General features: G+C 34.5%; 1 protein-coding gene across 6 annotated transcripts in view; it reads left to right on the top strand.

The window, feature by feature from the left end:
• Window positions 1–14,388, top strand: part of LOC113514067 (transcription factor CP2) — a 61,228-nt gene that overhangs the window by 39,050 nt on the left and 7,790 nt on the right. For all 6 annotated transcript variants that reach the window (XM_052901183.1, XM_052901182.1, XM_052901187.1 and 3 more), the window contains 2 exons: window positions 12,276–12,337; window positions 13,064–13,109. In XM_052901183.1, the coding sequence (XP_052757143.1) occupies window positions 12,276–12,337; window positions 13,064–13,109 (108 nt within the window). The remainder of the gene's footprint in view (window positions 1–12,275; window positions 12,338–13,063; window positions 13,110–14,388) is intronic.

Genomic DNA, 14,388 nt, shown 5'->3' with positions numbered 1-14,388 from the left:
ATTTTAATAGTTATTTTTTTTTATGAGTAGTAATTGGCCCTAATTGGTCCTATATAATTTTCCCCTGCTTAATGCCGCTATTTTTATATGCAAAGCAAAATATTGCTTTGTACAGAACAGTAATTACTTGTAGACACGATTATAACCACGTGTACCAAATTAAAATATTTTTCTAAATCTAACGTTTCTATTAACGATTTTGTCATCAAACGGTTGATTTCATTCATTTTAAAATAAGAATCGTAAGATTAATAGTCAATATTGAAAGCTAAGGGTAGTCAGAGAATTTTTATTTTATGATAGGGTAATCCAACTTACGCTATCAACTTACGCTGGCATTTACTTGGTTACTTTACCTTATTATCTTTCAAACAAATTGGCCAATCGTGACGTTTTGTAGACTATTGTCTAATATAGAGGTGGCGAGATTGACCAGTCGATCATGGCAAGGCAAAAAATATAATATTTTACTAATCTAACGGAAGATGTTTAGACGCAATGCTCACACTAGTATATAAATAGGTAATTACTAAGAAAAATTTTCAGTTTTATTTTTAACCTCTTAATAGAATAAAAAAATACTACAATACTACATAATTGTGTCTTGAACTATGTTGTTTCCTTTGAGATTTCAAGAAGTATATAATTGGTAGATCGTACAGGGTCTCGTCAGTAAACTGTAGATCTTGGGTCTAGTCAAGTCTACCACTCCTGGTCTAATAAATATCTCTGCTGATATAAAAGAGGAACAGTAACAAATCCGGTTCTAAGCGCCTCCGTGACCCCAACGACCGACGGTCCGCCTCGACTGTTCTCACGCAACCTACAATTGCAATTGCTCATGGAATTTATTACTATCATTATGAATAGTGCAGCTTATAACAGCTTATTAGCGAGTTATTTGCTTGCTTTGTTTTGTGTCACTCGTGTACGTGAAGATATTCGAATGTAAAAACGTAGTACGTTCGGTTATATTTCGATTTGAAGGGTAAGATAGCCATTTCGTATGTGCACTCAACAGTGGCAACTCAAAAGGCCTACCATAAAATGTTTTCCAAAATTTCGGGGCTGAACGAAACACAAATTCAATGTTAAAATTACATTATACATACGATTTTAAAATATTAAAAATGTTAAAATATTGTTCCTTTGGACTATTATGGTAGGATTTATGACGAACATAATGTTAAACTCTGTTTACTAGGCTGATTATGGTACGATAAAGACACGAAATTGAGTCCGAAAATTCGGAATTTCATTTCTTGGTAGACCCCCTAAAAAGATTCGATTGATACTGATTTTCCTTTGTAATAGTTTAAAACTGAGTTTGATAATTACAGTTGTACATTTTTTTTTAGCTTTAGTTACAAATAATGTCGGTCTATTCTAAATCAAAGCTGTTAGCAACTGAGTTAAATAAGTAATACAAACGTCGTATTAGAAATCATCATAACGGTTGGGCAACAACAAGGCAACACTGCCTTGTTGTTGCCCACTTCTTGGTCAACCTCCATTTCTGACGAATATGTGAAACTGTACCTACTTAAAAAACAACAATATATTGCCTTTTTTGTTTCACCACTAGCGACACTTTTTTCCATGGTCCTTCGAGCCGGATAAGCCAGCGGCCTCTGGTGTTTATGTCTGTAGGAACTGAATCTGTTTGTTTTCAGTGCTAAATCGTATAATAAAACTAATTATGATTATAAATCAACTGTTGTAATTGACATTGCATTTTCAAAATTGAGTATAGGAAATTTCCAGCGTCTAACGTTTCCTCTGTTGAAAAATTGCTTTGAGCCATTATTCTTCATTATTATGAATTGTTGGTGACATCAAATAGGTATTATTCGAAAATATTAATAAAAATATGTCTGTCGAATTGACTCATGGGTCAAAACTATTACGTACTCGTCTTGTACCTGATTCATTATGAAACAAAATGGCGCTTCGTGCACTTTATGTTTCTATCGTCACGAGTTCATTATTCTACAGCTTTCTGTATTTTCTCATCATCGCTACAATCTATCATCCACTGCTGAATATAGGTCTTTGACATATTTCGCCACAAAGCACAATTCCACATTGCTTACAGCTATCGACTTCTTGCAATACTTTTGAGATCAACTACATAAAAGTCGTATATTGTAGTCCTGTATCGGATGTGCTTGTATAAAGCCGTAGGCCACCCCTTTCTTTCCGTCTTTTCCGTGGGTGTCGTAAGAGACGACTAAGGGATCGCCGCTCGAGAACATTCCTTTCCGATCGGTTTACAGTTGCTGTGTGTACCTTAGTATATGACCAGCACATTATTATAGCTTGCATATCCTTTCCTTAGCCGTGTGATTCCGGCATAGAATAGGCCACCGCTTTCCTTCCCGTGGGTGTCGTAAGAGACTACTAAGGAAGGGCGAGGTTATGTTCAGCAGAGGACAGTTAAAGGCTGATATGATGATGATGATGATGATGCATGTCCTTTCCACTATATCAGGCACTTTAATTTTTCCTATCGTTAAAGTGAATTTGTTACATTTTGGTATAATTTTTTTTGAAAAGTTGTACCTATTCAAGATGGGTAAGGGCTACATACATAGGCTACATTTTTCCCCGATCAATTGACATCCCTACCACTCGGACGGAGTTGGAACTAGCTATACCCAGTTCCATAAGAGTATATAAAAATTCTATTATCCCCTCAAATAGGGATAAAAAGAGACATTATTATTGCCATTAATCTAAAGAACCTTAATAATTTAAGATTGTATCCCACAATAGAATCGACTTGAATTGTGACAAAACCAGATATTTCGATTTAAAAACTAAACTACTGGACCGATTTTGATAAAATTTCTATGAAACTATTCTGAAAATATAGCTGTTCAGGTAAAAAAATAATTTTATAAATATATTTACAACTGACGGAGTTATGACGGTAACGTACATAAAAAATGCAACCTATTTGATAAGCTCCTTCTTTTTAAAGTCAACTGAAAAACAAATGAACAATAACAAAAATACTTTCGGACACCTTGTTAAATGTGTTGTTTACCCAAAATAATGCTGATTACTCATGATTGTATTTTAGCGCAAAGTTTGTTTACGATAATATACATGATATCGTACTTGACATAAATAAGAACCGAAAACAAGGGCATTCACATCACATGACCTCTGTACGTACGGACGGACGGACAGCGCTACCAAATATGTAATTTAACTGGATACTTTGTCCATATAAGGAAACAGCTGTCTATATGGAATTTATATATTTATATATTAGAAGCTGTATGCTTCGCGTTCGGGTAGATAAAAAATATATAACCTATGTTTTGTTTTTTAAATCGGCTAAGTAGATTTTTGGGTTTATCCATTACAAACATACAAACAAATATTTCCTCTTTATATTTTCGTTTTTAGAAGAGATTTTTTTATATGTCAGTTTTGAACATATTAATTTGCCTACATTTTATTTTCGAAAATTTCTTCTTCGAGGTTCTCAATTCGTCTAAAATTATTGGTTACTATATATTTTTTTGATGGGTGAAAATGGAATGGTAACCCCGTTTGCGCTATCGATATACGTTGACGGAGAACCAGCGAAGAGTGATCAATGAAAATGAAAACAGCCCAGTCAGTTCATCATGATGAATTCATGAGGAATTAATCATGATAGTTTCCAGGAAGAACCACGAGGAGGTCGACCTGGTTGGGTATATTGGAATTATTAGTCTCCATTACTAACAATCCCTTTCCCCCCGGTCGCTATATTAGAACTACGTTTCTAATTACGAACCGATTTTGACATTTCTTTTTTTGCGCAGCTCAAAACTTATTGAGAAACAACATCTGCTCGCAGGAGCACTATTTCGTATCATAAATTCAAATGCTTTCAATGTACCGTAAAGCAGTTGTGTTTGCATGGCTGTGTTTCGGTTTGAGGAATGGGATATGGCGTGAATTTACAAGGGTACAGAGGAATAACACCTGAGTCCTCAGGAATGGCAACGCATGGGGGGTATTATGGGCGAAACAGTATACTCTGTTATATCCATGGTACTGCTCATGTCTATAGGCGACGGTTACCACTTTCCATCAGGTGAACCGTCAACTTGTTTGCCATTCTAAGTTGTATAAAAAAAAATGTAATGTGTCAACATCTACGAATTGGAGTGTCTGTGTTCATGACTTGTTCATGGATGATAATGTAATGGTAACCCCGCTTATGCTAAAGGTATATGCTAGCTGGACACCAGTGAGAGGTGAGAATGAAAAGGTACTCAATTAGCCCAACTTGATGAATACACCTAGAGTTCAGCACGATGGTTTCAAAGGGGACCGCGAAAAGGTCGACTTGTCAAGGTATATTGCTAGCAATGGGACTGGTAGTCCGCATAATTTACAATCCTTTCCCTGTCTGTATTCATGATTAAAGTAGTTTTTATATGAAACAAAATTTACTTGTCTGTGGTACTATCGAAAAAAATCTAATATAATAAGCCCATCACTAATTCCGTATTAACCATTGTTGTTCTATCGAATTTAGAAATAATACCGTTATCGATAAAACGGTCCGAATTTAACGTATTTAAAAATGGAACGTCGTTACTCGGTGCATTCGGTACATCCGAGTGTACGAGCCCTTCAGCTATAATTAACTATTGCTGTTACTCAATCCGCCTCAATTGTATGATTGTATCCATTTGTGGCCCTTTGTTGACTCGGTTGTTCGCTTCGCGTGACTTTCCTTTGTTTGTTCTATTTACGATCGTGTACATGTGTTCTATTTTTTGTATTGTACAAGTTAAAGGGTTTGAATTGCATGAAGTATTCTTATTGTATATATATATATACATATATATGTCAATGTAATGCCAATGGACATAATTTAGCGCTATGTTATAATAGCTTATACTACTTTTTTAATAGGGAGGACCACGGCGAGGTCGACTTGGTTGGATATATTACTAGTATTGGGGCCCTTAGTCTTCATTACTAACAATCCCCTCCTCCTAATGTTGATATGTTAGAGACAAGTAATATCAACTGTGTAAAATTGTTTCTATATATAAATTGTCTGTCTAGTCGTGTGTCCTATTTGAATAATTAACTTATCTATCAACGGGTTGGCAATCGTAGTTAGACTTTTACAGATGTTTTAAGATACACGCTGCTGTCTATCCTTTCACGATAAACTTTTTTAGTCGCCTTTTACGACTCTCACGGGAAAAGAAGGGGTGGCCCATTCTATGTCGGGACCTACACGGCGATTTATTTATATTTATAAAAAATACGATTTATAGAATATTCCATAAGAATGAGAAATAACGGTTTCCGCGCGATACCGGTTTTTAATGTAGTCACTACAATAACAAATACACATATTTTATATGTAATCCGACATTTTCTGACAGCAGTCATCGTGGGTTTACAATGATAGTGTATATTGTTAATTGTATTGTTATCAGAATTAAAGGCGTGTACCAAATTTCACACCGAACCGTCAACATGAACAAAGTCAAATTTCAATTACTAGATTTGACTCGCACAAGACACGAACAAAGTAAGCTAAATAAAACCTTTTAAAAATATAGATATTTTACGATATCTTATCACGTTATCAAAGTAATAATGAGCCCACAAATTCAGATAAATAATGTAAACCAATTGTAATGAAATCAGACATTTAGTTTTTTTATATGTCGTTACATAATACGCGATATCTACGCAAATTTTGAACTGATTTTAATAATTCGTTTTGCATTCAATAGAATTTACTCTCTTGTTGTTACCATATTAATTTTGTAATTATTGAAGCTACCGTTTTTATTTGCGGAGCAAAATTTGTGGTCTAAACATAATTCTGCCATCAGAATTTAAATTCTTTGTGACGACAAAAGTAGCTGTTTTTTTTTATGAAGCAAAATCGACTTATCTGTGTTAAACAAACCCTTAAAATATCAAATGTGTTTTTACTTAAATTTCTTCATTTATTTCACGCAATAGATAAAATTATACGACGCGGTAGGTATGCTCAGATTTTTTCTTCCAAGTTTATCTTACGTCCCTCTCAAATACTGTTCGTACTTTAGGAGGCCTCACTCACCTAGGCGTTGCGAGAGAGACCTCATAACTTTCTGCCATTGGCGCTCACTCGTCTGTGCCGTAACCTAACCTATTTAGAATACTGAATGTGTACAAACACAGCTACGCAGGTCGTTGACACCGGATTTACCATACTACTATGGTGTTTTGATGAAAATTTCTCACAAAATAGGAACCTTTGTTATTAATTTACGTTTATAATTTTGTAGAATGTACTGGAATGTCGAGTTTTTAGTTTCCGTTCTGTAACATTGGATTTTATTGATGAGTGAAAATGTAAATAGAATTTAATTCTAATAATAGTTACAGTACTTATTCAAATGTAAAATTATCTCGTACATAATAATTTAAAAAGAGTAACTGTTGAGTTTCTTGCGAGTTCTTATCAGATAACAACATCCCGAACTCTGCAGCACAATCATAAAAAATTACCGATTTAAAATAGTTTGTAAACAAGTTTATTTGAATCAAGATTATTTATATTCTATTCTTTGTATCATTGTTTTCATTTTTTTCCCATTGCGTAGACAGTTATCATAGAAGCTTTTTTGCTACTGTAGAATATTGTTGAATTATAAAAAATTAACTGCTGACAGTTACAAGGAAAGCTAATACTTATGCAAAATTTATATAACATAGCATTCTATCTAAAAAGATTTGTTTCCTGATATAAGCAAATGTAAGTTAACAATTAAGGATTAAGCTAAAATTTAAGTTAAAAAACATGATTTAAAATGACATTCTTATGGAGACCTTTGCCGTGTAGTCCCGGCGTTACCGTATAGTTTCGGCATAAAGTAAACCACCCCTTCCTTTCCCGTTGATGTCGTAAGAAGCGACTCATAGAGCTTATGGTGGAAGGATGGGCAGTAGCGTCCCTCTTAAAACATATCTAAAGCCTAGCTATGGTTGCCAATCTGCCTGCCAAGCGTGGTAACTACTGGCAAAATCACCCAAGGGGGAGACTTATCTTCAGCAGTTGACAGTTAAAGGCTGATATGATGATGATGATGAAGACCTACCCTTAACGCCTAACTTTATCAACATGGGAATATTTTAATAAATTCGTTCCTATTACAATAGCAGTCAAATTTTGGAATACTGCCATCGCAGCCAGTTTGGTATTCGGTAGTGAAATCTGGCTAAAACTGAATATTGGGTCAGATTGGCGCCTTGACGTAGTCTGTTAATTGATCAGGTATTTGTTTGACTGTTTTACGTTACTTGTGAAGTTATTGAAAATTTATGAATTTTTATTTAATTTGCATTACATTTTCTTCATTAACTGTATTGATACTGATATCTTATTCTGACGTATTATATTTTTATAATCTTTTACGTCAACAACTTTATTTTGATTTGCTTTGCAATCAACTACCAAAAATAAGGGAATACTTAATTCGATAGTATATATTTTTTATGTTTGTTATGTACGTAATGTACATTGTTTAAATAGAAAAATAGATTTTTAGCTAAATCGTTTCAGATTTTAGTTTTTAAATTGAAGTAACCGTTTTGTGTGTGTGTACGTTTATGTGTAATATAAAATTTTGTTCCACAAAAAACAGACTTCGTTTTTTTGTGAAACAAAATTTTATTTAGAGCAAAATATATTTGTTTTTAAAATAAATATATTTTGCTCTAAATACAACGAATTTAATCGCAAGCACACATGTTAACCGATGAAATATTAATTTTGTGTTTACAAATTAACTCCGCATGAAACAGCTTTTGTCGTGTATTTGGTGATTTAATCACGTAACATTATCACAAAAACAAATTCAGAAGAATTGAAAACTTTGTTTGGACTTTTTAAAAAAGGAGGGCTACGAAAGCTTAGAAACTTGTTTGTTAATGTATGATAATGGAATGGTAACCCTGCATGCGCTAACCAATGAGAGATGATAGGTGAGGATGAGAAGGCAGGTCAGTTAACCCATCGTGATGAATAAACCTGGAATTCAGCACGATATTTTCCTGGTTCCCCACGGGCAGGTCGACCTTACAAAGTAAAATGCTAGCAATGAGACGGGTAGTCTGCGTTACTAACAATCCCTTCTTCCACCAGCTGTTGGTGATTAGGACTGCAGAGTCAATATTAAAGCAATTATTTAACAAAGTTTCCCATTTCGCTTGTTGTCTGCACTACATGAGTCGAGGGTCATTTTAGATAACCCAATAGAATTTTATAGATGCTTATGCAATTTTTTTTATTTCTAGTCGTTATTAAGAGTATTTTAGTGTTTAATCGAAACATAAAACTTACGTCTTTATGAACTGAACTAATTTTGATTTGTGACATCGTCTGCGTGGCTAAAGTATAAAAGTAAAGTACTCACCGAGAATAAAGTAGTTTATATCCTTCTCCATCCTAAATAAGTGTATACCAAATTTCATAGTGACTGATTAAACTGTTAAGACATTAAAAAGTAAAATAAACAAACGGACAAAGTCGTTTGCTTGGCCATCTTTATCCCATTCGTGTTTCTACCGTGAAGCAGTTGTGTTTGCATTGCTGTGTTTCGGTTTGAAGGATGTGGCGATATGGCGTGAATTTACAGGGTACAGAGGAATAACACCTGAGTCCTCAGGAATGACAGTGTAGAGGGGGGGGGGGGGTGTCATAGAAACGCGAAACTGTTTTAAAAAAAATCCCTTTCTTATTTATAATATTAGTAAGGATATTATCGAAAACAATTTGTAATAATGCTTTCTGTTAAATCAAATAATACGAACGTGTGTATGTTTCTAGTCTTAGCGTGTTTGGGCGTCAATAATAAATTTATTTGTTATCATACTGGTACGCCGAAATACGTAACACATTACGTCTTACGATTATAATGGTGAAGCGCCACGTTGTCTTAGGTCCTGGCTGGTTAGATTGGCGTAAGTCATTATTAATTCAATGCTGTGAATTATATAAAGTGTAATTAATATGTAGATATTATTAACTAATATTATAAACGTGAAAGTGAGTTTGTTTGTTACTTTATTATCTCTTGGCACCTTAATGGTTTAATAACCAATCATAGTGAAATTTGGTGTATATGGTAGGTTATACGTTGAATGGATAAGTCGTGCGGACCAAGCCGCGGGTAATAAATAGTATAAAAATAAAAAATAAAGAAGCAAATAAATTTTTTGTAAAGGTGTTACTGAAGTAGCTAGTGGCTCAATCTACATATACAAAATAATAGAAACAGCGAATTTCAATTTTATCGCAGCAAAGGATCTATAGTTTTAAAAATAAAGTAATTACTGTCTATTACAGAGTAAGAGACAAAAGCCAATTTTTTTAAAGTTAAATAAAATTGTTGGTATAGAAAATAAGCGAAGTGATTATCAACAAATGAAAATAAAACTGCTAGTTTCAATCAGCTGTAAATATCTAAATGAAGGTCTAAATAATTTTTAACCTTGATTAAGATGTGACTGTACTTATATCTATAACTTATAAGGGATGATTTATTACAAAGAAGAAGAAGAGAAAGGTTTGTTTGAATCGAAGCATTTGGCGTTCCATTGTTTCTGCCTACCCTAATCGGAGACAGGCGTGACAGATGTGTATGTATGTATGTATGTATGATTTATTACACTCTAACTTTGTATTTTTATAAGAAAATTGAACTGTTTGTCGCAGCAACGCAATAAATATTGTTGTATGACACAAAATAGATATGTTTTTCTAAAAAACGCAATCTTTATTTTATCTTTATTTTTGTTTATTTATAAACTTTTATTTAAGTACACAATACAACGTGTGAACGAAACAAAGGATGGAGCGGGCGTAATCTCACACGTAGACCACCTGTGTTCTTGGGAATAATCATTATTGCCTATTCAGCATAAAGGGAACATAGCAATGCCCAGACCCATTTTATGAAATGGTATAACAGCACGTTCTGAATAAGCCTTCGATCCACGTAGAAATTTCTGGAAATTCCTTGATATTGTTTCTTTACCTTATAAATAAAGGAAATTATATACTCGCGTGATACTCTGATCTGTCAGTCGTTCTCTTTTTTTATGTTATTCTTTAATTAAATACTATAATAATTGCAATACTCTTGTCGTAAATAGATGTATTTATCTAAAAAATATATGCAGTAAAAAATAATTAGCAGTAAATTAATGCAGGAATAAATAGTGATGAAATATATAATTATAAAATCCTATATTTATAAACAATGCATTCGGCAATCTTTTTGTGGATGTTACCTAAATATGTTAAAACTGAAAATCTAGTTTCAATTAACGACTCAAATATGGACCTAGATTGATTACTAATTTGTCAACAAATATGTGCTTAATTGGCCAAAATCCACAATATTCTGTTTTAGTATGTCTACTGTTTCACAGTTTTTATATTAAAAATGTTTAAGTTGATAGTACAATTTTTTTAACACACAAATTATCGACTCGATATAATGGAAAGTTAGTCGTGTCAATCACTATAACTACGTTCCCGCTGCGATGCATCGACCGACGCGAGCCGGCCGCGGCCTCTGCGAACCGATTACAACCAGTTTTGATCCAATCGAGAATCGCTCTCCGCGACCGACCAATCAGCGGCCATCTTGCTCAGTCGCTCACTCGCGCTCGCATCGATCGTTTTACATTTTGTTTCTATTTTTAATAATATTGCTCTGATTATCTGAAAATTTCCCGTTCGGCCACAAACCGGTGTTTTCCTGAGCGCTTGCTTTAATTAAATTGTGTCGTGCGTATTGTGTTAACAAGTGATATTTGAAATCAAACTCCGTAGTTTCGACTCGGAACGGAACTAAATAATGTTGGATAAGTGAAAAGAGAGACCGTAGTGGCATCTGATACCGAGTGTTGCTTAGTTTCTCCCGGGAGACCTGTCCAATGGTTGTTGAAGCGGTTTGTACACCAGCTATGGTGGTTGCGAGAGGCCGTCACTTCCGCGTCGGTTCTGGAGCCTTCCTCTTTTTCAACCTGACGAGGCAGGACTACAGCTGACGAGTAAGATGCTCGTGTTCGAGCAAAGACTTAGTGCGCGGCATTTGGGGCGCGGCGTGACGCTCCGAGCCCGGCTGGTGCACGGCGTTGAGGCCAGGGGCTGGCGGATGAAGTTTTCGCTCCTGAAAGCTGAAGTTGAGATACAAGCAGATCCCCAAACGTACAGGGAGCTCGCTAGGAGGCTCAAAGCGGCTAATGTCCACGTGAGACCGGCACGCCGACCGCGTATCTCGTAAATATCCAGTTTTTACCACTTTCCTACAGTTTTCAAGGTGTCATATTGCTACGTTTGCTTTTAACTTATATACTCAGAGTTTACCCATAATATTTACGTCCCATCCTTGTGAAGCTCTCAAATAGGTGAGCGTTCTATTGATTTTCCTATAAAAGTCTATGGATTTTAAATTTTGAATTTTACAATTGATAAAATGCATTACTTGTATACAACAAAAAGTATTATCATTTATATCTTATAAATTGATTTTATCGTAATTGATATAATTATTATAATTTCAGTCAATTCTTAGGTGGAATTTAAACATAAACATTTTATTTTGTCCTCTATTATCTATTGACAGTTGCAGTTTTTTTTTTTATTCTGTTTATCCCAAAGGGAAAGAAAGGCAAAGTGTTCCATCTATACAGCTCATGTCTGTCATAGAAAGTCATAAAGTATAAAAGCATTATTGATTTTTATATATTTTATTTTCTATTTTTATACAAATGCTGATTTTTAGTTTCTTATGTACTTTACATTTAAATTATTTTTTTACAATTTATCTGTACAATACTGCAAACGTACATAATTTCTATATTAATTGTGTGGTTAATAATACCTATATATGTAGGAAGCAGTTTAAATTTTTCACTCTTATCTTAGTATTTAAACTTATCAAGTCATTGTAAACAACTAAATAATGACATACTTAAGAACTTTGCCAGAGGGAGACTTTGTAGATTGCTTGGGTACCTCTGTTTCATTCGTGTTTCTACCGTGAAGCAGTTGTGTTTGTACGGCTGTGTTTCGGTTTGAAGGGTGGTATATGGTGTGAATTTACAGGACAAACCGAAACACAACTGCTTCACGGTAGAAACACGAATGGGATAGACACGTGCAAGCAATCCACTTTTGTACAAAATCTCCCTCTGCTAAATCTTAATTATACTTAATTTACTATTGTTTGTTGCAGTGTCACCCCAAAGGCTGTTGCCAGCCCGATTCTGGTCAATAAGCCAGTTCTATCACAGCCTGGTGAGTTTATAATAATTTTTTTTTTTTTTTTATATGCATAAAGATGAAATGGTAAACCTAAGCTATCTGTATACACTGGCGGGGCACCAGTGAGGGATGATAGGTGAGGATGAAAGCAAGTTAGTTGCCATGCTTGGCAGGTGGGTTGCAGTTATACTGTTAACAGCTTATAAGGATTAATGTATGGACATCTTTTGGAATTTACCTTTAAGATATACAGCAGCATCCCTCTTAAAATATCTCTAAAAACCTAACTGCGGTTGCCAACCCGCGTGCCAAGTGTGGCAAAACAACTACTGGTAAACCTCCCTCATGGGAAAGGCTTATGTCCAGCAGTGGACAGTTTTTTTGCTGGGTGAAAATGGTATGGTAACCCCACCTGCGCTAATGGGATATGCTGGCGGAGCACCAGTGAAGGGTGATAGATGAGAATGAAAACAGGCCAGTTAGCCCATCATGATGAATTTATCAGGAATTAACCATGATAGTTTTCAGGGGGAACAGCGAGGAGATTGACCTGGTTGGGTATATTGCTAGCAATAGGATTCTCCGTCTCCATTACTAACAATCCCTTCCCCCCAGCAGTGGACAGTTAACGGCTGAAATAAAGCTAAATAATCAAGCTAGGATAAAGCTTAATAAATACAAATACTTATAGTGGATTGAGAAAAAAAATCTATTGTTTTTACAAATAAATTGTAATTCTTTTTTTTTTTGTCTTCACAGCTATTCTTGGCTCGTCGAACCAGATGAAACCAATATACTGTCAAGAGTGAGTATTTATTTATATTGAATACTATTTATATTTCGTGGCTTCGCTCGCAAAAATTAGTATATAATGGCATGAAGATAAATGTAATAAATTTCCATATTATTACTAGCTGACTCGGTAAACGTTGTTTTACCATATACATTATTTCTAGAACTATACATGAAAATTTATCGTACTACAATTATTATATTCGATTGTCATCTTGCAACCCTAGTACGACATATAAAAATCGCTATTAAAAAACAGGGGTTGATCGTAAAAGCGTGAAAATTTCAATTTGTATTTTTCAATGCTAAATCATAAAAAAATTAAAAATTTTGTCAAAAAAATAAAAAAAAAATATTTAGGGGTGGGTCGACCCTTACGATAGAGGAGTATGAAAAATAGATGTTGGCCGATTCTCAGATTTATCCGATATGCACACAAAATTTCATAAAAATCTGTAAAGCCGTTTCGGAGGAGTTTGGTAACAAACACCGTGACACGAGAATTTTATATATTAGATAATTTTTTACTATAAATGTGACATTGTTGATTTTTTTTTATAATTTTTGTTTTTTCTTATATAATTACTAATTTGTATACCTCCATATATGGGGTTGATCACAGAGGGACTTATATTGTTTTACTGTCCATTGTTACCTATGTATTAAAATTTAAATAAATAAAATATTGTATATATAAAATTAGAATTCTCGATTCCACTGTTTCTCCCAACAGACTTCAAAATGCGCACGTGACACCCCTAGTGTTGCAGGCGTCCATAGGCTACCTAGGCTAGTTTACCATCAGACGGGCTGTATGCTTGTTTACCACCTTTGTGGCATAAAAAAAAACTGCAAAAAGAAGGAAGGTTTTGCAATTTAGTTGTATTTTTCTTTTATGTCTGTTACCTCATAACTGAGTCATTTATAAACCCACCAGCGGCCCGTCCCGGCGTCGCACGGGTGGACATTTTTACATTTTAAACAGTGGCCATTAAGGCTGCACACGCGACGGAAGCTTAAAAATGGACGTAACTCCTCCCGTTTTCCCAACATTTCCCTTCACTGCTCTGCTCGTATTGATCGTAGCGTTATGAAAAGTATACTATAACATGTCCAGGAGTATGAAGAATAATTGTACCAAGTTTCGTTAATATCCGTCTAGTAGTTTTTGTTTCTATAACGAACATACAGACAGACAGACGAAAACTTTACTGATTGCATTTTTGGCATCAGTATCGATCACTAATCACCGCTTGATAGTTATTTTGTAAATATATTTCATGTACAGAATT

The sequence above is a fragment of the Galleria mellonella genome, unplaced genomic scaffold, assembly GCF_026898425.1.
Source record: "Galleria mellonella isolate WM207_F2 unplaced genomic scaffold, CSIRO_AGI_GalMel_v1 utg746, whole genome shotgun sequence".
Classification (NCBI taxonomy): Eukaryota; Metazoa; Arthropoda; class Insecta; order Lepidoptera; family Pyralidae; genus Galleria; species Galleria mellonella.
This window is presented reverse-complemented; position numbering and strand designations above follow the sequence as displayed.